The 26,302-nt window shown below is 49.4% G+C and overlaps 1 protein-coding gene, 1 pseudogene and 1 gene segment (V, D, J or C); 2 read left to right on the forward strand and 1 right to left on the reverse strand.

The window, feature by feature from the left end:
• Window positions 1-2,738: 2,738 nt before the first annotated feature.
• On the reverse strand, window positions 2,739-3,725 carry LOC117885747 (olfactory receptor 6X1-like). The gene has a single exon (XM_034787170.1). It carries the CDS (start codon window positions 3,711-3,713, stop codon window positions 2,739-2,741), a length of 975 nt encoding a protein of 324 aa, XP_034643061.1. The 5' UTR covers window positions 3,714-3,725.
• A 9,028-nt stretch (window positions 3,726-12,753) lies between these two features.
• The window catches only part of LOC117885481, a 14,996-nt gene continuing 1,447 nt past the window's right edge, over window positions 12,754-26,302 (forward strand). The window contains 2 exon segments of the V gene segment in view: window positions 12,754-12,845; window positions 22,590-22,939. Of these exon segments, the coding sequence occupies window positions 12,803-12,845; window positions 22,590-22,939 (393 nt within the window).
• Window positions 13,253-14,464, forward strand: LOC117885742 (annotated as a pseudogene).

Consider the following 26,302-nt stretch of genomic DNA (forward strand, 5'->3'; position numbering starts at 1 on the left):
GGCTTGGTGCTCCGCTCACACAACACACTTTGAATTAGGAGTAACTAATGAAATCAGTGGATCCAAATTTATTCTCACTTATGCTGGTGCAAAATCAAGAGGAACTCAAGTGAAGGCACTATAGTTAAATTGATATATGAAAACTTTACACAGAACAAGATGTTAACTCCCACGTTCTATGCCCCCCCCTCAAAAAAACAACAACAACAATCCACAACTGATATGTGAACTTTAAAGAATTTCTACATTCTGGAATCAAAATGTTACATTTCCATTTGTTGACCCCAAACTGAATGTTTCGTGACATTGACCTCTGTGTCTGTCAGAGCTGCTGCTGTATCCCACAGGAACTGCAATTCCAAGTCCCACATGTTTCATTCTCCTCCATGGGCCTTCCTCGCTGGCCAGACTACATCTCCCATGGTGCACTGTGGTCTCTCCCTGTGGCTGAGCTGCTGCAGTGGAGCATGGGAGATGTGCGGAGCAGGAAGTCCATAACTTTACCCTTTGTTCAATGCTCGACAGACATATGGCCTGGTTCTTCACTCGCTTGTCACCTTTTAGGAAGGGCTGAGCACCAGAGGGGTTGAAAAAAAGTTCCATCAAAACATTTTTCAATTAACAAGAGGAAACATTCCCCCTCCCCCCCCCACTCCCCAGCAATTTTGTCCAAATGTGTCCTTGTTTTTCCAGGCAGCTCTAGTTAGCACTTGGCATGACTGGATCATCTAGTCAGTCTTGCTCTTTAATTAGATCAAACTTTGCATTTTGTTTGAATGAAATGAGGATGCTAGCTACTATTATGGGTTTTGCGAGCGAGTTCTATTCCGTGCCTTATCTCTCTGTCTGCCAGTTTGCAGTGGTGTTGTAGCCATGTTGGTCCCAGGATATGAGAGAGACAAGATGGGTGAGGCAATATCTTTTTTTGGACCAACTTCTGTCGGTTGAAGGGACAAGCTTTTGAGCTTCACAGAGCTCTTCTTCAGGTCTGGGGAAGGAAAGCAGAGCGTCTGAGCTAAATACAAGTTGGGACAGGTTTTTAAGCCTAAGGGATTTACACATGCTATAGGAGACCACTTAAATTTGAGTGGGAAATTAAGGATCATCAGGCAGTGGGGTGTGTTACAAATTGTTATAATGAGCCATAAGACCAGTGTCTCTGTGGAGTCCATGATATTTAGTGTCTAGCAGAGTTATGAATTTAAGTTCCCAGTTTTGCCTTTGGAAGGGTGAGTACTGACAGATTGGAATTGGATTGATTACATTGTGAAAAGTGTTCACTTATGGATTTTGTCCATTTTTCTGTCTGAGTTCAGCCGAGAGCATCGTGATTGTCTGGTTTCACCCACAGTGTTGTTGTCTGGATATTTTCTGCACTGGATGAGGTACACCACAAGTTGTGTGTAGCACCCATGAATCTCAAAAGGTACGTTGTGGGGAACATTGATCATTGTTGCAGTGGAGATATGGCTGAAGGTTTCGCACCTGTTGTTCTGGCAGAGTATGGTGCTGCTTTGAGTTGGTGTGTCCTGATCCGTGTGAACGTGCTTCTGACGATGATTTTCAGGAGGTTGGGGGGTTGTTTGACGGCCATAACAATCTAACCCTCACTTGCTCACTTCATTTTCAGTGGTCTCCCAAAACATGTGTTTACTCCTTATGATTAACAATCTGTTCCAACTCCGGTCCGGCACCAGAACGGACAGCAGGAAGCCCATCTCTCCTGTGCTCTCATGGATATCCCTCACACCTCCCACAAGGCTCAGACACCACTGGAGGAGGATGCCATGTGAGTCAAATGCGTGGGGGAGAAGATCAAGGCCATGGCCGAGGGAGTGCAGTAGACAGGGACATGGAGACTGGGACTGGGATGGGTGGGAATAGAAACAGGGCCTGGGAGTTGGGGGCAGAGCTGGGGCTGGAAAGTTGGGGGTAGGGGAGAGAGACTGGGACCATTTTGGAAAGGAGACTGGATCTGAGAGCTGAGGGGAGAGATTGGGGTTGGGAGTTGAGTGGGGAAGACGGGTTGACAAAGAAACTGGGATTGGGACCTGATGAGGAAACAGGGAGATTAGATACCTGGGAACGGGCTGCAGTGGGTAGCCAGCATTAGGCAGGATGGGAGAGATAGCTACTACCATTAATAACTACTCTCTGAGTACGGTTATCCAGCCAGTTATGCACCCACCTTATAGTAGCCCCATCTAAGTTGTATTTGCCTAGTTTATAGATAAGAATATCATACGAGACTGTATCAAATGCCTTACTAAAGTCTAGGTATACCACATCCACCGCTTCTCCCTTATCCACAAGACTCGTTATCCTATCAAAGAAAGCTATCAGATAGGTTTGACATGATTTGTTCTTTACAAATCCATGCTGGCTATTCCTATGACCTTACCACCTTCCAAGTCTCTTTCAGGTATCCTTGAGGGTGGAGAGGCTATCTCTTGAGTTGAAACAAGAAGAAGAAATAAGGCATACGTGTTTAACCATGAGCATAATTAGCCATTAGAACAATTTGCCAAGGGTCTTGGTGGATTCACCATCAATGACAATTTTTAAATCAAGATTGGATATTTGTCTAAATCATCTGCTATGGGAATTATTTTGCAGAAATTCTCCGGCCTGAGTTATACAAGGGGTCAGATTAAATGATGACAAAAGTCCCTTCTGGCCTCGGAATCTATGATTTACATCGCTTGTGGTCTGGCTCCATTGAGTCCAATGAAGCGAAACTAGTTTATACCAGCTGAGCATCTTGCCTTCTCATTCTTCGTCAAGCACTTTTTTGTACACACTGCTTTTTTCAAGGCCTCTTTGACTTCCTTGTTCCTCAGCGTGTAGATAAACGGGTTCAGGAGAGGAGTGATGACCGTGTTCAGCACTGAAACCACCTTGTTCAGCTCCAGTGAGGAGTTCACTTTTGGCCTCACGTACATGAAGATGATGGTCCCGTGCAGTATGGAGACCACCGTGAGATGGGAGGCACAGGTGGAAAATGCCCTCTGCCTCCCACTGTTGGAAGGGATCTGCAATACGGCCGATATGATGAAAACATACGATATTGTGGTGAAGGAGAAGGAGCTCAAGAGAACTAAGGCAGCCACTGCAAACACTACCTGCTCTATGAAGCGAGTGTCGGCACAAGCCAACTTCAGCAATGGGGCCACATCACAGTAGAAGTGGTTAATGAGGTTTGGGCCACGGAAGGGGAGTTGGCAAACCAGGATGGTCTGCAGGAAGACACTCAAGAAGCCACCCAACCACGACCCCAAGGCTAACTGGAGGCAGAGCCCATTGCTCATGTCAGCCCCATAATGCAAGGGATCACAGACAGCTAAGTATCGGTCAAAGGACATGGCGGCCAGCAGGAAAAACTCGGTGGCACCCAGGAAGAAGTGAAAAAAGGCTTGTGTCAAGCAGTATCGGAGGGAGATGGACCTCTTCTGGGCCAAGAAATTAGCCAGGATCTTTGGCACCAGCGTGGTGATGTACCAGATCTCAAGGAAGGAGAGGTTCCCCAGGAAGAAATACATGGGAGTGTGGAGACGAGGGTCACGGATAACAATAACAATGATAAGAACGTTGCTGATGATGGTGAGTATATACATGAGCAGAACCACCATGAAGAGAGAGGTCTGCAGCTCTAGGGACATAGGGAACCCACGGAGGATAAACTGAGTCACTAAGGTTTGGTTTCCGACATGCATCGTTGGTTGGGAAATTCTCACTCTGCTCCCCTTTGCCTGTAATGAATAATAATAAAATCAGTTTTCAGGGCAATCTGCACTTTTGACCCCTCTCAGTCTCTGGGTTATGTCTTCACTGAACTTTTAAAAAATAAAGTGTGTTATTATCTCAGTCAGCTAACTTGGGTTCAAATAACAGCAAAGACACAGCAACACGGCTTAGCAGCTCAAGTCCAAGGCCGAGGTACAAGCTGATTAAACCTATAGGCTTCAACTCAAGCTGAGCTGCTGTGTCTCCATTGCTATGTTAGCGTTAAGAATACACCCCTTTTCTTTTGTCACAGCAAAGACGACATGTCCTCGGGGTGCAAACCCTCCAGGTTACCGGCCCTGTGCCTTCGTCTCTTGGGCTAGAGCCCTGCGGTTCTTCCACTCTTCCACCAAGGCTTGTGTACCCTTAAAACATTGTAGCTGTGCAGCTGTAGTGCTTCAGTGTAGACACGAACTACGCTGACGGGACGGGTTCTCCTGTCTGCTGGATTGGATTTGACCCCCGCCCCTCCAAGCCTTCCATTCAGTGACCAGTGTGTGTGTGTGCACAGTGACTCAAAACAGCCTCGTCCAAATGACGTACTCCTTAATATCGACAGCAGAGCGGCGCAGGACATTGTTTTGCCATCACATGAATATTTTCAGGATTTAACAAAAAATCCTGCTCCATATAAAGATGAAGCCAGAATGTTTCAGGTTTATTTGTTTTTTAAACTAAACAAAAACAGACGGACAGTGAGCGATAGACGTCAGTCTATAGATAGACCTCAGATAGACTCAGGAAAAAAGAGAGAGGCTGTATACACCAGTGGTTAATGCATCAAGCCCCAGCTCTCCCCGGGCAACAAAGTGCCCACCAACTGCCTGGATGTGGCGGGCAGTGGCCCTCTGGGCTACTGCGCCAAAGTCTGCCTGATCCCGGAGTCCGCCAAGAGCGACTTCATGTTCCTAAAGCCCTGCAGCCCGAGTCCCCTAAGGAACAACGAGAAAGCTGCTGAGAACTTGCTAGGGCCGGGAAGGAAGCCCCGAGCGGCCAATAACACCGTCAGTGCTGCCAGCCAGGTAACCCTGTGCTGCCGTACAGCCGGTGGGGCTCAGGGAGACGCCCTGGGAGAGAGTGCCATGAAATATCCCTTCAAGGGTTAGCCCGGCTTCCCCCTTCTTCTCTCCCTCCTCCGCCCCCTTGGGAACGAATCTGAGCCGGCAGAAATCCTTTCATTCAGGCACAACTTTTTAAAGCTAATGACCCGACCTCTGATCCAGTGGCCGTGTCGGGATTAGCCCCCGTCGGACAGCAGGCAATTCTCCAGCGCGCTCCTCACCCATGTCAGGTAATGATCTGGGGAACGTCAGGCTCATTTGAAAGGAGGGAAAGGAGCAGAAAGCGCTCGGAAGCAGCAGCCCAGCTCCTAGTAAGACTGAACTACGGAGCGTGCCCAGGAAAGCCCAGGGCTGTCTCAGGAGATAACTGTCCCCTGTTGAGGGCTCTCGCTCAGCCTCCGACCGCGGCTGCACAACCCCGCAGCCTTCCCTCAAGAGACCCAGGCGTGACACGGGGCAGCAAAGCACGCGGGGATTTAAGCCTCTGGAAATGTCCCTCTCTAGTCTGTATTTCCCCTGCGCACATATCCCAGGCCACGAGTTACTCCGGCGCTCTAGTGGCCCATGGGGCGTTTCAGCTCCTCTGTCTCAATAAGAAATTCAGGCAGATACACCCGGCTCAAGCAGATTCCGATGCAGTCGTTGCCCAATGCTGCATCAGTACCGCACCCAGTCAAACAAACAAAACAACAACAACAACATTGCAAAGTGCAAACGTGTAAAAGCCAAAAAAAAAGCGGGGGGGGGGGGGGGGGGTTAGCCAAATTTTTTTTTGCTTGAGCGGCAAAAAACCTAGAGCCGGCCCTGGCTTGATGCAGTTGCATTGCCTCCCTATAGTCCATAGCGTAGCTGGGGGGGAGCAGGGGGAGCGGCCACTCCCCACTGAGCACATGGCACCTTAGTTGGAAAGATCCTGAATTTTTTCCCACTCCCCTCCCCTTCCCCCCCATGCAGAGTGCGGCACTGCTGATTGGCCGCCTGGGCCAAGTTGAGCTGCTCCCATTGGTCCTCCAGCAGCCAGACCCCCCTCGCCGCTCCCCCGCCTCAGCACGCTGCGGGGGAGGGCTGGGCGCTGGCAGCATGTGGCTCGATCTGCATGGTGGTAAGGGGAGTCCGGGGGGCCGTCAGGGAGCAGGGATGGTTGGGGGGGACTTTCTGGGGGTGGGGGTGTGGAGAGGGGCTGGACGATGCATCCCGAGTGATTAAAGGCCCCAAACACCGCTGAAAGAGCTGGGAAAGTTGCAAGCTTTCTCTGCTGGGCTTTTCATCTGGGTACTACCAGGCAAAGCTGCTTGAGGCCCCGCACGGGAGAGATTTATGGAGAAAGTTCGTGCATCTCACAGCTTGAGCTCTTCTAAGCTTGCAGCCATGCACAGAAGGATTTGGGAGCAGTTAACAATCCTGTGTGGTTAAGAGATTTTCATTTCCTGGGCCCTGCTACCTGATGCCACAGAGCCCCACAGGTGACTGAGTGAGTAGCCCCACCTGTGTCCTCTGCCCACACAATCCCTTCCCTGCTTCTTTCCCTTGTGTTTGCCAGGGTCCCATTAACACGCTGCAGCTGAACGCCCCTCCCGCAGGCCTTCCCTCCAGAGACACAGCCTCCTGGCTTCTCCTTCCTCCTCACTTTCTCCGTGCCCCGTCCCTCTGTCTGTGCTCCCTCCCCACCCCATGCACTGTATGAAGCACGGCTCTGCCTCTCTTGTTGCTGGGCTCTGAGCTGGGATGGCAGAGGCAGCGCGATTGTCAGGGCTCCCAGAGGATTCAGGGGGCCTGGGGCAAAGCGGGGGAGTGCGGCGCTTGTACTCACCCGGTGGCGGTCCGGGTCTTCGGCGGCATTTCGGCGGTGGGGGCCCTTCAGTCGCTCCGCGTCTTCAGCAGCACTGAAGGGCCCCCGCCGCCGAAGACCTGGACCACAGCTGGGCCAGGGGTCACGGGGCCCCTGCAGGGCCCCGGGCAAATTGCCCCACTTGCTACCCCCCCTGGGGCCCAGGCTATTGTCGTGTTCTCTGCTAGGTCTGTTTGTGCCAGACTCTAGCAATAACCCTCTGCCTGCTGGCAAAGGCTTCTGGCTTAACACTAAAGCCTGGTGCTAGGGCAGAAGCAGCTGCCCATGTACCCTCAATGGCAGGAGCTGTGCGTGGTCCCTCGCCCCCCCTTTGGATTATGGGGTGTGTCTTGGTGTATATCAGGGGTCCTGTCAGGCGTGGGAGTCCCAGGGGTCTGTCTGGGGGCGGGGGTGTGGATAAGGGTCAGGGCAGTCAGGGGACAGGTAGAAGATAGGGTCCGGGGGGGGGGGGGGGGGGAGGGGGGGGGGGGGTCTCAGGAGGAGGCAGTCAGGGGACAAGGAGCAGGGAGGCTTAGGTAGGGTGTGGGGTCCTGAGGGGCAGTTAGGGACAGGGATCCCAGGAGGGGGGCAGTCAGGGGACAAGGGGGGGGTGTTGGAGGTTCTGAGGGGGGCAGTCAGGGACCCGGAAGTGGGAGGGAGTGGATGTAATTAGTAATTTGATATGTCGGGTGGTGCCTTTTTTTATGTGTTCGCGCCCCCTGATTTTAGAACCTGGCTACGCCACTGACTATAGTGCAAACCTTTCCACGTAACTACAATACCAAATCTCACACACCAGCTTTTCTGGGGCATCCCCCCCACCCCCCAAGTTCGTTAGTGCTAAGGATGGAAAGATCACACTTTAGTGCGGTCCCACTCACACATTGTTTATAGAGGACGAAGGAAATGCTACATAGAACATTCTACATCAGTTTAATAAGTTAAGGCCTGAAAGGACCATTAAACAATCTAGTCTCACCTCCTGCATAACCTAGTTATTTAACCCAACAGCTTGTCTTTGACTGTGGCTAGGTCTACACTACCCGCCTGAATCGGTGGGTAGAAATCGACCTCTTGGGGATCGATTTATCGTTTCCCGTCGGGACGCAACAATCGATCCCCGAATTGACGCTCTCACTCCACCAGCGGAGGTGGGAGTAAGCGCCGTCGAAGGGAAGCCGCGGAGGTCGATTTTGCCGCCTTCCCTACAGCGGGGTAAGTCGGCTGTGATACGTCGAATTCAGCTACGCTATTCGCGTAGCTGAATTTGCGTATCTTAAATCGACCCCCCCTGTAGTGAAGACCTGCCCTTAGGCACATCTTCCAGAGAGGCATCCAGGTTGGATCTGAAGACCTCCAGGGCTGAACATAAACCAAACCAGAACAAGCCTGCTTTAAAGTGAAATCAGAGGGGTGGCAGAGGGTTTATTAACCCTTTTGCAATGGTTCAACTAACCCCGTTTAAAATCCCACCTTCAGTTAAACCTGCACAACTCCATGCAAACCCACTAGAGAGAGTGACTGTTCTGAGGGGCTTTTGCAGGCTGGGCTGTTTATCTGTCCCGCATCACTGTAGTGTCTGAGCGCCGCACAGCCGTGAGTGCAGTCAGCCTCTCAACAGCCCTGGGAAGTAGGGCAATTCTACTATCCCCATTTTATACATGGGCAAACCGAGGCACAGAGCCCCAGGGTCACCGAGTTGGGGGTTGAACAGGGAACACATTCCCCATCTCTCAAGCCCTAGGGTAGACCCAACCAAGACAGGATTCATCTGAATTCAAAGCTCAATCACAGTGTGCCCTTACACAGCTTGTTATTCAGCTATTGCCCCCCTCTCTGCAGCAGAGAGATAGGAAAGGAGCATGTGTGAACCTTTCCATGCCCATTGACATGACTGTTGGCTTTAAATGGACACCAGAGGGAGGCAAAGGACTAGAAAAGGGGGTAGGGCTGCTCTGTTTCACAGCGATACAATTCACACCTGTTTTTGTTCTGCGGCAGAATTCACACCGAGGAAACCCCCTCGCATTGACCACATCCTCTCCTAGCCCTGCAGGCTTCCCACAGCGGACAGAGCACTCCTGAAGTTAACGGGTTTTTGCCCACCCCACAAGCCTAGAGTTTGATAGTGAATCCCATTCACCCCCCTACTTTCCATGTTCCCTGTATTCTTTTTACTGCTACACGGACAGTCCTTATTGGCTTGTATTTGTAGTTCGGAGGGTGCTTGAAACCTAATTGAAGTGGTCTATGCAAATCCAGTGACAAGCCAGCCTATTAAAAGGGAAGCAAAGAGGAATATTCACGGAGAAAATTGGTACCCAAGTCATTCTCCAGAAAGGTGTATCTGAGCTGTTAAAGGAGTATATCCCAATCTGCCAAACGATTCCTATTATTCTGTTTTTGCCTTTCAGAAATCTTTTCAGGTCTGCATTTTCCTTCCTTTTTTAAAGTTTAGTTTATGCAAAACCAGGACATTATGGCAAAGACTGTCAGATATTGGGGCCAAGAATTAAGATTTTGATTTTGACAAAAATTTGGAAGCACAACTGCCATTAAAATGAATTAGAGGTGGTTGACCAATTATCACCATATGCAGCTTTGAAAAATCACACCCTAGGGCTGATATTTTTCCAAAGGAGCCTAGGGGACTTATGCACCTAAATCCCACTAAAAGTCGCTGAGAGTTAGGTTCCTAAATGCCTTACACCACTTTGAACATCCCAACGCTAAATCTTCATTTAGACGTATAATTGACTCCACCAGCTTCCATGGATTTACACTAGAGCCGTTTTGTGCTCAAGCAGTTCTGAAGACATTTGCTTATTTAGATGCCCAATGTGAATTTAGGGCCAGATTTTTAAAGGTATTTAGGCACCTAAATGTGCAGACAGACACCTTTGAAAAATCACAGTAGGCCCCTATCACCTGGTCCTCACTTATTCCAATGGGAGTTAGACACCTTGGTGGAAACCCCAATAGGTCTTGGTGCTATTGTAACACAAACAATATGAGCCTGAAACCTTTTCTAGCAGTGACACGACAGGTGGAAATTCACCAGTCTGAGCTCAGCCTCAAGTTCATTTTTTCTATCTGGATCATTATAGAGACTCTATCAACCCAATATCGCAGCACCTCAAATATCAATTTATCTTTCTATCCCTGAACCCTGTGAGGCGATATCTCCTTGGTACAGGTGGCAAACTGTGGCGCTAGGGCCCTAGTATCTCGGTATTTGAAAATGAGATGCAGGATCCTAAATCCTGAACGCAGCAGTGCCGGACACCTTGAAAAATCTCAGCCTAAATCCCTTGAACACTCTGGTCTTTGGGCACCTTGTGGGACTTTCAGAATCAGCTGGGTGCCTAACGCCCAAAGATTTCAATAGACGTTAGGTGACTTTGTGCTCTTAAAAATCCCACTAAGCACCTATCTGCTTCTTCATTTTCCTCAATATTTTTAATAGCCAGGCCCAATAAATAAAGGCCGGGATTGGTAGATGACCTGAGATTTCGGTGTCCAAATTGCAGTAAAACAGAAAAAAAAAATGAAATCTGTGTTCCTATCTCCTTTAGGTCACTTTCTGAGAGTCAGATTTCAGGACATATAGTCTAGACTCCTGCATGACACAGGCCAGAGAATTTTTATCAGTTTGTCACCCTCACCCTGTCCTATGCTCCCAAGTGACTTCCCATTGCAAATGATCCCTTTGCCATGAACTTTCACCCACATCACTACACTGATGTTAAACTTTGGAGGTTGAAGTGCCAGGCAGTGCATGGATACCCTTAGTCTAATTTTTAATTTGTGTTCTATTTTCAAAGTTAGTTTGCAAAAGTGTGAATTCAACAAATAAACTTTCAGGAAAACAAGTGTGTGTATAGACCAGCCCTGAGTCTAGTGCTTTTACCACAAGCCCATCCAGTTGCTCTTTATACTCTGCAAATGAATCGTGCAAATATAGGGAGGAAGCCTTCTGTATAAAGCCAAGGTGCCTAGAGACACTTCCCAAACTGCACCCCTTTCTGCAGCCCCTGGGTCTAGTTTTCTTCATTCATCATCATGTTCTCCGTATGGAGATCTCTTCTCTTGCTATTTACTCTCTCAGGTGTGTTCCTGTTCCCTAGAGTTATATCAATAAACACTTACATTCTATATTGTACTATGCATTGGGTACATTACTGGTATGGTTTGTGTTCACAGCTGTCCGGTGTGATGTGGAGCTGGTGGAGTCTGGGGATGGACTCAGAAAACCAGGAGAGTCCCTAAAACTCTCCTGCAAAGCCTCTGGATTCACTTTCAGCAGCTCCTGGATGAGCTGGGTGTGTCAGGCTCCCGGGAAAGGGCTGCAGTGGTTTGCCTGGATTAACTATAATTTGGGAGAAATCTACTATACAGACTCAGTCAAAGGGCGATTCGCCATCAGGGACAATCCCAACAACCTGATGTATTTGCAACTGACCGGCCTGAAGACTGAAGACACCGCCCGCTATTACTGTGCGAGAGGCACACGATGAGAAGAAATCCACTCATAGCCATGCAATAACCTCTGGGGCGGTGCAGAGAAAGGCTGTCACTGGATCACAGTTAGGAGTAAGATTTTTTTTCCAAGATGACTAAAAGAGTTAGATGAACAATTTGGGATTCCAGCTCACATTGGTGGCTTTTAAATTCTTAGCCTGAGTGCCCAACTACAAGACAAGAGGACATGCTTGGTAACACTTGACATTGCTTTGTTTTTCTGTTAATTCATAGGACACACAGAGAGAGACATGCCTACATACTGATTACTTTGAAGAGAACTCCCTTGATTCATTCAACTGAGGGCCAGGTCAGGACATTACAAGCATTTAGTCTCACCTCCTGTTTGTGGATAACACGTACCTATAACATCATAACACCTGCTCACAGACTGTCCCTATCAAACCTTCTAATTGACTTCACACCCGTCCTTCTTAGTGCAGCAAGCTTCCAGATAACAGCAGTGAAAGGTGCTTCAGAGAGAGATTTCTTGTGACTAGGCAGACGGATGGACTTTCTGCAGTTCAGTGAAAACCCCTCAAAACAGTTCTAAAACCAAATCAGATAATAAAGAACACCCCTCCAGGCTTACGGGGGACAAAAATGACCAAGAAGAAGAGGGGGAATTGTTTTTCTGTTTATCAAAGAGACAGACCCACATAGGGGCAGCAAAGTTTCATGTTAGATTATGAACCATTTCTTCCCAAAGACTAAACTTGGGAAATGTAAACAACAACTGTCTGGTTGCCCGGCACAAGGAATTACGGTTCTCAGCCCCGAAGGCTGGAATGTTCAAAGTGAGGGTTTGCCCACCCAAATCCCTTTCCAGTCAGCAGGAATTGAGTACCCAGCGCTCCTCGGAGGTTTTGGAAATCACAGCTCACATCCATATTACACCAGTGAAGGGTGCTAGTGTTTATACATTCACTGGCTGGTCTACACTGGGTGGGGGGGGGAGATCGATCTAAGATTCGCAACTTCAGCTATGTGAATAGCGTAGCTGAAGTCGAAGTATCTTAGATCAATTTACCTTGGGTCCTCACGGCACGGGATCGATGGCCACGGCTCCCCCGTCAACTCCACTACCGCCGCTCGCTCCAGAGGAGTTCGGGAGTCGATGGGGAGCGCGATATGGCGGATAGTCTGGACGTACCTGATTCTGGGTTATTTCGGTTTCATATACACTGGGTGCTACACTTTGGTAACCCATGATTAGATGCCTTAACACACAAGTTTACCAGTATCTGTAAGCTCACACTGAGGTCCCCCTGATGTCAAAGTGGCTTTAGTGTTTTCCTGGATTGGGCCCCAAATTATATTAATTTGGTCCCCTTGATATCAACACACTTGTGCTTTCCTGAATTGGGGCATAAATTCCATTGCAGTGACCTAGTGACTCCCCATCAGTCTGTCAGTCTCGGTTCTGAGGTCATTTATTTGCCAAGGTTGGTGCAGCTGAGGTTTATTCAAATGCTTTAGCAATGACCATATGCAAATGAAGTAGGAAAACTTCCTGATAAAGGAGAGCGATTGATACTCACTGAAAATCTGCCTGGCAGCCAGACAGTTGGTGTTGTTACACCACACAAGGTGGTTGGGTAGAATTAAAATGACACGTCTGGGGTTCCTTGTCTTTTTGGCAGCGTTCTCAGGTAAGTGGAGTAACTTACTGGCAGCTAGTTAGGACAGCAGGTGTAGCACAGGACGGCTTTATAGTTAAGATAAAAGACTGTGACTGTAGAATTGTGATTTCGAATCCTGTTCCTTTCACATGTGACTTGAAACTGGTCATTTAAAGTGAAAAGGTACCTAAGGGATCTGGATGCCAAATTATTGGTTTTACCGCAAAGTAGGTGACAAAATCTCTTAGGCATCTTGGACAATCCCAGGCTGAATCTCTTTGTGACTCAGTTTTCTATCGGTAAAATGGGGATAACAGCACATCCCTACCTCAGCAGGGTGTTGTGGGGATAAATTCATAAGTACACAAGCAGCTCAGAGAATTCTGCCCGGGGTGCAGGGATGGGGGGCAATGGAAGGACCTGGAAAAATCAAGGAAATGGAGAGCGGAAAAGAGGGAAATCAAGTGTATTTTCTTTCTTCTTATTTATTGACAGGTGTCAGCTCCCAGATCCAGCTGACCCAGTCCGGGGCAGAAATCAAGAAGCCTGGAGAGTCTGTGAGGGTGACGTGTAAAACCTCCGGCTACACCTTTACCAGCTATTACATGCACTGGGTACGGCAGGCTCCCGGGAAAGCACTGGAGTGGATCGGATATATCAATCCCAATAGTGGTGACACTGGCTATGCCCAGACCTTCCAGGGGCGATTCACCATCACCAGGGACACCTCCATAAGCACGACCTATCTACAGCTGGGCAGCCTGAGAACCGATGACACAGCCACGTATTACTGTGCTAGAGACACACAGTGACACAAACCACATCTACAGCCATTCAAAAACCCTCCGTGAGAGAACCGCGGTCTCCTGCTAACACTGCAGCCCTCAGCCACCCCGGGGAATGGTTACCCCTGTGAACAGACTCTGGGGAATTTTCCCCAAGTGACTTAGGATCGGTGAAAGCTAATGGGTTTTAGAACCTTAAGTGCCTAAATCACTTTTCAGGATATGACTGTTCCCGGGACACAGTGAATTATAACTGGAGGAGAAGGGGAACAGACCAATCACAGCCCTTGGAGAAGCTGGTGTGCCAGGAAGAAGCTGTAGGAAACGTGTGTGTGGCACAGGATTGGACCCGTTACCAGGGCGTTGTCCCCCTGCCTTCCCCCACAGCTCCGGGAGGGAAGGGAACCCGGCTATTCGAACCTGTTAGCGAACCTCGCTGGGAGTGAGAGGAGCCGAAGGACCCACCAAACACAGGTGCCTTTAACTCCGTCTGTGGGCGGAGAGCGAGCTCTGGGGAAAGGGTGGAGGTACCCAGGGAGTGCTAAGGGGGGAGGGCAGAGTGCAGGAGGAAGGGGGCTGAAAAGAACCCCAGGTCCCTGTGTGCTGCCCCAGTGCAGAGAGGCAGCTCCGAGACAGATCGCACTGACTCTGGGGTCACAGGCTGGGGCTTCCCTTCTTACAAAAAACTCGGACACCTCAGAGGGACAAAGACTTGAATCTCACTGAGCCCTGGAAACTCAAGGGGCAGGTGAAACTCCATCTTTATTTCCCCACCACTTCTGTAGTGGGCAGGTGAGTACCTAGTGATGGTTCCTAAACCCCTTAGGTATTCAGGGGACTATTGGTGTAAGTGTTTCGACATGAGTAGAGGATACACGGTCTAGCCCAGTAAAAGGACATCAGAGGCAAATAGACAGGATCCTTCACTGAAATTTCACACTTCTCAGAGCAGACAATGGACGGAATTGTCAATGGACATTAAGGGAATTAGGCACCAAAATCCAAATAAAACCAAATGGGACTTGGTGTGGGATTTTCAGAAACATCCAACTGCCTCGGCAGTACAAGTCCTGTTGGTTTTTCTCTGCACCTTTGGAAATCACAATCTGCACGTCTGTATGCTAATGATTCTTTTGGCTGAGATTTGACACCCAAACTACCATTTCAATCAATGGGACCCACCTGGCTGCAGGAGGGATCTGCTGGCCACCGCTTCCCTCAGTCCCCATTGGCCTGGAGCGGTGAACCGTGGCCAGTGGGACCCATGATTGGCCGAACCTGCAGACACTGCAGGTAAACAAACCGTTCTGGCTGCCAGCGGATTTCCCTGATGGGCCGTGTGCCAAAGGTTGCCGATCCCTGAAGTAGATCAAGGTAAGGACTTTGAGGGTCCTGATTCCTGCAGTATCTCAGTGTTTCACCACCATTAGTGAATTTTAAGGTAGGGAAGCATTATTCCCATATCACAGCTGAAGAACTGAGGCACTGAGAGATTCAAAGGGTGATTTTCAGTGGGACAAACACAAGTTAAAGTAGCCAATTAACACTGACTTTCAATGACACTCAGTCCCCCTTTTGTGCCTCTGAAAATCTCCTCTTAACTGACCATCCCCTCTATGTCCTTCCCAACACTTTTGTGGCCGGAGCCTCATGCTGTAAATCTATGGGAACTAACTCCACAGCATAAGGCGACCTACAACTAGGGGAAAGTGGAAACTCTCTCACTCCCTGGGCCAGTTATCATAGAACTGCCCACTAGGGGACGTAGTGCTCCATTTTCGGAAGCAGATGACACTGATTGCTGCTGTCAGAGACAAGCGACTGGGAAACACCATCACCACTTCCTCTTAGATCTCCAAGCGCTTTACAGGGAGGTCGGCCCCATTATCCAGGTGACTGGTTGCTCATGGATTCATGGATTCCGAGGTCAGAATGGACCATTGTGAACATCTAATCGGACCTCCACAGGCCAGAGAACTTCCCCGAAAATAATCCCTCAGGCAGATCTTCTAGGGAAAAAACGTGCAGTTTTGGTTTAAAAATGGTCAGTGATGGAGAACACACCAGGATCATTGGTGAGTTGGTCCAATGGCCAATTATTCTCACTTAGATATTTGCACTGTTTCCAGTCTGAATGTGTCTAGCTTCAACTTCCAGCCGTTGGTTCCTGTGATACCCTTTGTCTGTCAGATTCAAGAGCCCAGGATTCTATATTTGCTCCCCATGGAGGAGCTGATCCGATGTCACTGGCAGTCAAGGCCACGTCCCTTCTCAGTTCAGGGGGGTTTGGGTCCGAATGTTACACACATTCTTCGCCCATCCCTTGGAATCGGAGGGCAAAAAATGTAATCGCTCAGGGAAGGAGTTTGTGTGTCTTATAAGGAGTGGGATAAGCAGATAGGGGTGACACTTCCTTCTAAATCTCTCCCTCTCTCTGCCCAGGCTTCACTTGGAGAAACAATCCACAGCCCCTGGGTCTGTGCAGTGACCAGCCAGTCCCCTGAGAACTTTCCCCTCCAGCACCTGGGAAAATGAGACGTTGCCTCCATTTACTGGTCATTGTATCATCTCTGGAAGGTCTCTTCTCCCCTGGGAAGCACTGGCGGGGCAAGGGAGCAGTCTATTATCGCTATTACTATTAATATGATTTATAATATCTTTCTATTCCCAGGTCCCCATCGCAGATCCAGCCCTTGGACCCCCAGGTTTATGTGCAAAAGCCCAGAGACTCTCTTTGCCTTTCCTGCAAACCCACCGGGGTCACCCTCAGCAGCTACTGGATAGCTGGGTTAGACAGGCCCCTGGGAAGGGACTGGAGTGGATCGGGGAAATACACCCAACTTCAACTACCATCAACTACGCACAGCCCTTCAAGGGACGCTTCACCATCTCCAGAACAATCACCCAAAAATGGCGTATTTGCAACTGAGCAGCCTGAGACCTGAGGACACCGCCCTCTATTATTGTTCGAGAATCCCACAGTGAGCAGAAAGCTAGTGTGGTCTGGACAACAACTGATTTGGAAGGGGGTGCAATCTTCCCAATGAACTGCAGAGGTCAGCAGTGCATTAAAATTAAATTATGTCCTATTCAGTTACTTAAAGGATAAAGATTATTGAGTTTCTTCTTCAGCTTCTTATTAGCCCTAAACATCTTTGCAGGTAGCAGCGCAGTGTCACCATCCATTGCTGCCCACGTGCTCTGCCTCTAGGTCTGACTGACTCTCATAACATTTGCCCTATTGGTATCCAATCATCTGTTTGTCTTGTTCTACAGTGTCACCATCAGCTTAGTCTTTTTCATTGCAACTAATCCTTCACCCTGATTTCACATCCTCTACTCCTTCCAAATTCTCCATTTGTCTGAAAATCATTACACGTTACACCGGACATCTTCCAAAGAAATCTCATCTCTACCGCCTCCAGCCTTCTGATCGCTGCTTCTTTTAACGCATCTGGTTCTAGACCACACAGTAATACTGTTTGAAGGCTGGTTTGATGCATTTTCACTTTAGTTCAAAATTAAATCTTTATAGCGCGTATGGATGGCACATATTACTGGTGAGTAATATTGTATGAATCAGTAAAACAAGATAACTCTTCTTGTTTTGGGTGCATGGATGCAGAGGACAGGACATTTATTCCATTCACAGAACAAGTTTCTGGCTCTTTTAAGGAGTGGGATATGCAAATAGGGATGAGAGTTTCTTATTTAAATAGTTTTCCCCGGCTGCACCTGGAGAGACAATCCGCAGCCCCTGGGTCTATGCAGAAACCAGCCAGTCCCCTGAGATCTTTCCCCTCCAGCACCAGGGAAAATGAGACTTTGGCTGCATTTAGTGTTCATCCTTGAGGCTTTGAAAGGTTTTCTTTCCTCTCACGTGTGTTGCAGGGACAGGGGATTGGATCACTCAGTGGTTTGAGCATTGGACTAACCCAGGGTTGTGAGTTCAATCCTTAAGGGGTCATTTAGGGATCTGGGACAAAAGTCTGTCTGGGGATTGGTCCTGCTTTGAGCAGGGGGGTTGGACTAGATGACCTCCTGAGGTCCCTTCCAACCTTGATATTCTATGATTCTATCTGGTAGCTCCTGATGCCATTTATAAGCCTCTCTTTATTCCCAGGTGTCCGGTCGCCACGTCAGCTGGAGGAATCTGGAGGGAGTGAGAAAAAGCCAGAGACAATCTCCGCCTCTCCTGCAAAGCCTCCGGGTTCACCTTCACTGAATATGATATGAACTGGGCCCGTCAGATCCCGGGAAGGGAGTGGAATGGGTCGCTTATAGAAGTTGTGGTGGGGATAGGTGTTGTACCGTGATTCAGTGACAGGCTGATTCACCATCTCCAGGGAAAGAAAGACAGAAAGAAAAGGGTTAGTCTCTAAGGTGCCACAAGGACTCCTCATTGTTTTAGCTGAAACAGACTAACACGCTACCCCTCTGAAACCCATCTCCGGGGCAATCCCAACAACCTGCTGTATCGGCAGATGGCCAGCCTGGGACACCGCCCGGTATCACTGTGTGGGGGAGAGAGGCGGAGCACGCGCAGTGATTGATCCCATTGGATAGTCCAGCTGAATATGTAGATTATACTAGAACTGCTTATCCCTGTCCTGTGTCCTTGCGGGATTATTGGGGAGCCAATACAAAGAAAACAGTATTCTTTACAAATGGGTCTAAGGGCGCCCACCAAACCTCACTGGAACCAGTCGGAGTAGGACAGCTTTCTGCTCTGCTATCCTTGGAAAAGCCCCGTGTAAGGGAATCGCTAGATGCTTGAAAGTGACATTTATCAAACACTTATTTAAAAATCAACAGAAGATCGATGTGGAGAAAGTACATAAGGAAGTGTCATCTACTCCTTCTGGTAACACATGAACTAGGGATCATCAAATGAAATTAATAAGCAGCAGGTTTAAATCAAACACAAGGAAGTATTTCTTCACACAATACAGTCAACTTGTGGAACTCCTTGCCAGAGGATGTTGTGAAGTCCAAGACTATAAGAAGGTTCAAAAAAGAACTAGATAAATTCATGGAGGATAGGTCCATCAATGGCTGTTAGCCAGGATGGGCAGGGATCGTGTCCCTAGCCTCTGTTTGCCAGAAGCTGGGAATGGGCGACAGGGGATGTATCACTTGATAATTCCCTGTTGTGTTCATTCTCTCTGGGGCACCTGGCATTGGCCACTGTCAGAAGACAGGACACTGGGCTAGATAGACCTTTGGTCTGACCCAGTCTGGCCATTCCTATATTCTTATGTTCTTGCCATTTGGAGAAGGAACTATGCAGTATGATAACTCCAGGTGGGATTTGCAATGGGGCCTCGTGGAGTTAGGGGCCCAGATCATATTGAAACTGTTTGGAAGTTGAGCTACTAACTAATTTAGTCCCTTTTGAAAATAGTTGCCTACAGCTACAGTATCCACATAGTCTGCAAAGAGAGTATTGCTTTCACACACCTCTGGGCGTCCCGCTCCAAGACAAGGTCTTCTGCATCTGCCCAGTTTTCTAGGAAATATTCTTCTCTCTCAGGCTCTGATCCAAAGCCTATGTATTTCAGTGAATACAATAAACTCTGCACTAAGCGTTATATTCTCCTCCACAGATGTCAGGTAATTCAAGGTAATTTCTTTCTTACGCACAAGTATACTCCAGAGCTCCTCGCACTGTGTCAGGCGCTGCACAAACACACGGCAAGACACAGTCTGACTCTCTTTGCCTGAGCCCTATTGCGAATAATTCACATCACTCAGGGAGGGAGTTTGTGTCTCTTATAAGAGGTGGGATATGCAAATAAGGGGCCAGGTTCCTGTTTAAATCTGTCTCTATCTCTGCCCAGGCTGCACCCGGAGAGACAATCCGCAGCCCCTGGGTCTGTGAACCGCCAGTCGCCTGCACAACTTGCCCCAAACAACACCCAGGGAAATGACACTTTGGCTCCATTTGGTTTTCTTCGTAGCGGCTCTGGAAGGTAATTGATCCCCCATTAATACACAGGAGGGGCCGGGTATCTGGTATTATTGCTGCTGCTATCGATGTGGTGTGGGACACGTCTCTCTTCTGTCGTCTCACCCCGACTGGTGTACAAAGTGTCCAGTGTGGCTGGTTCTCCCACTGTTCCCTGGTTGTTTTCATTCGCTCCTTGAACCCGGGACTAATGACTGGTTTCCTACGGTGACTGAGCTTTATTTACAGTCTCCCATTTCCCTTCTCCCCCAGGGGCCCGCTCGCAGGTGGTTCTGACCCAGTCGGGGCCAGCGCTGAAGAAGCCCGGAGAGTCCCATAAACTGCAATGTGCCACCAGCGGGTTCACTCTTAGCAGCTACTGGATGGGCTGGATCAGACAGGAGCCGGGAAAGGGGCTGGAGTGGCTGGTGCTGTATTACAATGAGGGAAGCAAGCACTACGCCTCCTCCGTCCAGGGCCGATTCACAGCCTCCAAGGACAGCACCAACTTCTACCTGCAAATGACCAGCCTGAGAGCGGAGGACACCGCCGTGTATTATTGCGCCAGAGACACAGTGAGGGGAAGTGAATCTGAGCTCAGACAAAAACCTTCCCCTGCAGTAACAGCGCAACGTGTCCCTGCTGAGGGCGCTACCAGCCCCGACTGCCAGGGACAGGTGATGAGAGCAGCCCAGGGAAACTCTCCCCGGCTATAAATAGCTGCAGACCGGCATAATTTCATCATTGGTTTAATTCACTCACGCTGGAATTCCTCTGAGCATCAGACACTGTGTTAGAAAGATTATTCTCTTCCCTTTTTTTCTATTCCAGACACACAGACAAAACAGAGCTGTGCTGCATACAGAAAAATACCCCCCCACACACACACACACAAGCACATTCAAACAATCACTGCTACACAAAAACACAGAAGTACACACACCGAGGAAACGTGCAAACACACATACAACCAGATTAATATATACAATCGCTCCAAAGCAAATACACCACTAAACACACACAAAAAAGCAAGTGGAAAGACATAAACAAATAAACGCATCCATCTATATACACCCACAAACACACACATATGAACAGGTACACGCATAAACACATATAAACGAACACACAAACAGACACACAAATACAATTACTGTGGATCCATCAACCATAAAGCCAGTCCGGATCAGACAAAAGCAGCAACACAAAGAGTTCACCGCCTGACGGGCACTGTGAGACACAGACCCCAAATAACACGGTGACGGGCGCATCAGACAGACGGGTGGTGGTGGAGGTGGGGAGGGGGGCAATGTGGGGCTCTGGATTATAAATATTTGCAAGCCCATTGCATTTCTACACGGGTTTTAATGATTCACCCTGGAATTGCTCCACTTCAGACACGGCCATGATCAGAGCTTTTCTCACCCCTTTTTCTACTCCAAACACACACACACACACACACACACACACACACACACACACACACACACCTGGAAGAGAGGCCATCATGCCCAGTCCCCTGCACACATGGCAGGACTCAGTATTATCTAGACCAGCCCTGACAAGTGTTTGTCTAACGTGCTCTTAAAAATCTCCAGTGATGGAGATCCCACAACCTCCCTAGGCAATTTATTCCAGTGCTTAACCACCCTGACAGTTAGGAAGTTTTTCCTAATGTCCAACCTAAACCTCCCTTGCTGCAGTTTAATCGCTTTGCTTCTTGTCCTATCACAGGTTAAGGAGAATATTTTTTCTCCCTCCTCCTCCTAACAACCTTTTATATATTAGTAAACAGTTATCACGTCCCCTCTCTGTCTTCTCTTTTCCAGACAAAACAAACCCAATTCTTTCAATCTTCCAACATAGGCCATGTTTTGTAGACCGTTAATCATTTTTGTTGCTCTTCTCTGGACTTTCTCCTGTTTATCCACATCTTTCCTGAAATGTGCCACCCAGAACTGGACACAATACTCCAGTTGAGGCCTTATCAGTGCAGTGTAGAGTGGAAGAATTACTTCTCCTGTCTTGCTTTCAACCTGGGAATAAACACAAGGAATGATCACCCTCTGCAGTGAAGGCTGGAATGTTCAAAGTGAGGGTTTGACCCTTTGGGAATGGGTTACCCAGTGCTCTGTGGAGGGTTTGGAGATCACACCTCACATATGTATTTCACCAGTGAAGGGTGCCAGTGTTTATACATTCACTGATTCTGTTATTTTAGATTCATATCCACTGGGTGTTACATTTTGATAACCCAGTTTTGGGCATCTTAACATCTGAGTTTATCGATTATCTTTAAGCTCACACTGAAGTCCCACTGATGTTAAAGTGGCTTCAGTGTTTCCCTAGATTGGGGCCCAAATTTCATTAACATACTCTGGCATCCTTCATGACTGTGTCCTTCTAAACTCTGAGGTCAGTTATTTGTAACGGTGGACGAAGCTGAGGTTTAGTCAAATGATTTAGCAACACCCACATGCAAATGAAGTAGGAAAACTGAGTGATGAAGGCGAGCAGGCGACCCTCACCGAAGAGCTGTCAGCAGAGGAAGGGTTACTGCTTTGCAGCCCACCAGGTTTTTGCAGAGAATGAAAATGATCTGTCTGGGGTTCTTCTTTTTGGCAACTTTTTCAGGTGAATGGATAAACCTACAGGTGTCTGGTTAGGACAGCTGGGCTAGGACAGGAAAGATAGTTTTAAAGCTAAGATGGAGGAGGTTAATTCAGGAATTCTGGATTCTAAATCCTATAGATTTGAACAAATCACACTGGATGGAATTTTAAAGCCATAAAGAGGATATTGATACTGAAATTTCATTAATCTTTAATGGGAACTAGGTGTCAAAATGCCTTAGGGAGCTTTGAAAAATCTCAGGCTGATTGTGTGCCTCAGTTTCCCATCTGTAAAATGGGGATAATTATACTTCCTAGCAGTGTGGCATGGATAAATTCGTTATTACACACAAGCAGATCAGATAGTGTCATGAGAAGGGCAACAGAAGGAAAAGATGGAATTAACTGTGTTTTTGTGGTTTATTTACAGGTGCCAGCTCCCAGATCCAGCTGACCCAGTCTGGGGCACAAATCAAGAAGCCTGGAGAGTCTGTGAAGCTGACGTGTAAAACCGCCGGCTACACTTTTACCAGCTACGACATTGAGTGGTTACGGCAGGTGCCCGGGAAAGGACTGCAGTGGATAGGACTTAGCAATCCCAACAATGGAGGCACCCACTATGCCCAGGCCTTCCAGGGGCGATTCACCATCACCAGGGACACCTCCATAAGCACGGCCTATCTTCAGCTGGGCAGCCTGAGAACCAATGACACAGCCACGTATTACTGTGCTAGGGACACAGTGACACAAACCACATCTACAGCAACTCAAAAACCCCCAGTGAGGGACTCCAGGTCTCTTGCTAACACTGGAGTGTTTAGTCCCTCCAGAGAGCACTTGCCCATGTGAACAGACTGAGGGTAATTTCCCCCAAATTTCTTGGGCTCCTAACTCACTTACACCTCATGATAAGTACATTGTTTCTGTCTCCTAGGTCACTTTTCAAACTATGAATTACTGTCCTCGTAAATGCCCTAAGCACCAGGCTATGGGGTATTTGGGGGAGGGGTCTTTCAGTCTATCCCATTCAAACTGTTCCACCATGACTAAGTTAATACCCATTAGGCCTGAAAGAGAACAGGGGTGTCTGCAACATCAAATCCCTGTTCCCACATCAGGCAGGGGGAGGGAAGGGAATAGAACTGGCTCTACCACATCCCAGGCAAGTGCTCTAACCGCTATGCTAACAGTTAAGGGAAGCACCACCAACTCCTTCTCTGGCACAACTGGTTTTGGGGAATGTGAGGAGGGGGGATTAAGTAACAGCTGAGGCACCTAACTTCAGCAGAGGGCTGTGAATCCCAACTGCGGTTGCGCCCCTAACTCCCTTTAACAGGTTGGAGACAGAACAGTCCTTGCTTAGAGACAGCCCCCCAACCGGAAGCAAATACTCACCAGCAACTACACACCACACAACAGAAACAGTAACCCAGGAACCAACCCCTGCAACAAACCCCGTTGCCAACTCTGTCCGCATATCTATTCAAGGGATACTATCATAGGACCTGATCACATCAGCCACACCATCAAGGGCTTGTTCACCTGCACATCTACCAATGTGATATATGCCATCCTGTGCCAGCAATGCACATCTGCCATGTGCATTGGCCAAACCGGACAGTCTCTACGCAAAAGAATAAATGGACACAAATCAGACATCAAGAATTGCAACATTCAAAAACCAGTAGGAGAACACTTCAATCCCCCTGGACACTCAATAACAGACTTAAAAGTGGCAATTCTTCAACAAAAAAACTTCAAGAACAGACTTCAAGGAGATACTGCAGAACTGGAATTAATCCGCAAAATTAACACCATCAAATTGGGCCTGAATAAAGACTGGGAGTGGCTGGGTCACTACAAAAAGATAGTTTCCCCTCTGTTGATATTCACCCCTTCTTGTCAACTGTTGGGAATGGGCCACATCCACCCTAATTGAATTGGCCTCATTAGCACTGACCCCTCCCCCACTTGGTAAGGCAAGTCTCATTTTTTCATGTGCTGTGTGTTTATACCTGCTACTGTATTTTTCACTCCATGCATCTGATGAAGTGGATTTTAGCCCATGAAATCTTATGCCCAAATGCATTTGTTAGTCTCTAAGGTGCCACAAGAACTCCTTGTTGTTTTTACTGATATAGACTAACATGGCTACCCCTCTGAAACCTCTCCTCAGCATTTCCTAGGGCAGAGGTGGGCAAACTATGGCCCACAGGCCACATCCAGCCTGAGGGACCTTCCTGCCCCTCCCTTGAGCTCCTGGCTGGCGAGGCTAGCCCCCGGCCCCTCCCCTGCTGTCCCCCCACCCTGCAGCCTCACGTGCTTGGAGGCTCCGGCCAGGCGGCGTGTCTGCCCGTCTTGCTGCTCTGAGTGGCATGGTAAGAGGAATGGGGGGTTCCAGGGGGAAGTCAGGAGACAGGAAGCAGGGGGTGGTTGGATAGGCGTGGGAGTCCCTGGGGGAGGAGGGGTAGATAGGGGTTGGGAGGATGGATGGGGTAGTGGCAGTTAGGGGGCTAGGAAGTGGGAGGGGGTGGATAGGGGGCAGGTGTCAGGCTGTTTGGGGAGGCACAGCCTTCCCTACCCAGCCCTGCAAAGTTTCGCAATGCCAATGTAGCCCTCAGGCCAAAAAGTTTGCCCACCGCTGCCCTAGGAAGTAGGTGAGGCACCTCTGCACTCTGTGCTGGTTTTTGCAGATCCCATCATCAAGCACCTAACTCTCCTCTACACATACATCCTTATCTCTAGGGCAGCCCCACCTGCCCAGATGGGGAATGGCAGGGGACGGCTCCTCTCACACCCCTCTGCTGGCCCCGTCTCAGCCGCAAGGGCCAGTCCCAGCCAGTGTCTTCTCCAGGTTCTCCCACTGGGCCTCCTGGTCTCAGCCCATCACACAATAGTTCAGTCCCTTCCCAGGGGCAGCTCTGAACCAAGGCCCTTCCCCACCTCCTGGGTTTGACTTCAGCTCCCCCCCTTGTGAGGGCACCTGGTCCCCACGCTTCTCCCTCTAGGAGTCTGTGACAGGGCTGGTACTCACCACGCAGTGCCTCCTGCTGGTTGTTTCTGGGAATTAGCTCAGTCCAGTGGAGCGCCCTCTCCTGGTGGTGTCCCGCCCGCTGTCTCGCCCCTGGTTGGCGTCTGAGCCCACGTTGCTCTCCAGCTCGAGGCATCCTCTTCAGAACCACTGCCCTCCAGCAGTGCCCATCAGTCCATCCACACCCCCTTCCGTGTGTGTGTGTGTGTGATCAGCAGTCTTTCTACGCCCCAGCCACCGTGTCCAAACACACACCCCAAAGTCTAATCCCTCTTGTCAGGGATCTGGCATAGTCCGTGATAGCCGCTCCCCACGGCCGATGGCTGGGTGTACTGCAAGGGGGGAAGGGGGGGACCCAGGCCCACACTCTACTCTGGGTCCCGGCCCAGGGACCCCCCTGGCAGCAGCCTTGCTGTCCTCCTCCTCTCCCCTCGTCTGTCCACTTCCCTGGGCCACTTCCCCTACGCCCCTTGCACCCACTAGGCCCTTCCTGCAGCTGGACTTGGCCGAACACAGTATCCCCGCAGTTATATGCATGTGCTGTACTCTCCATAATATTTGGGACGGGTGAAAGATTCACTAAGGCCTGGAACTCGGCGGTTCAACACCTGGAGGCTGAATTTGCACAGCCAGAGAGCAGGGCTATTAGAGGGGCCCAGCACGGGGCTGCAAGGATTGTTGCTGAAAGCTACCAGTAATGTCTGGTGCCCTTCAGGGCAGGGCCGGTGCTACCATTAAGGCAAACTAGGCGGTTGCCTAGGGCGCCAAGATTTGGGGGCGCCAAAAAGCGGTGCCCTCAATTTTTTTTTACACTGTTCCTGGGCTGGGCTGCCGGCGGCGCGCTGACATGTGTGTCTCAGACTCCCTCTCCCAGTGCAGCAGCCGCTCCACTTCTCCCGCCTCCCAGGCTTGCGGCGCCAATCAGCTGTTTGGGGCCGCAAGCCTGGGAGGGGAGGAGAATTAGAGCGGGGGCTGCGTGCTCGGGGAGGAGGCGGAGCAGAGGTGAGCTGGGGTGGGGAGCTGCCGCACGGCTCCTGGCGGGGGGAGCTGCCACGGGGGGGGGGAGCCTAAGGACGGAGGGGGGGCGAGGAGCTGCCGCAGGGCTGGGGGGG

Source organism: Trachemys scripta, chromosome 12, assembly GCF_013100865.1.
Source record: "Trachemys scripta elegans isolate TJP31775 chromosome 12, CAS_Tse_1.0, whole genome shotgun sequence".
Lineage (NCBI taxonomy): Eukaryota > Metazoa > Chordata > Testudines > Emydidae > Trachemys > Trachemys scripta.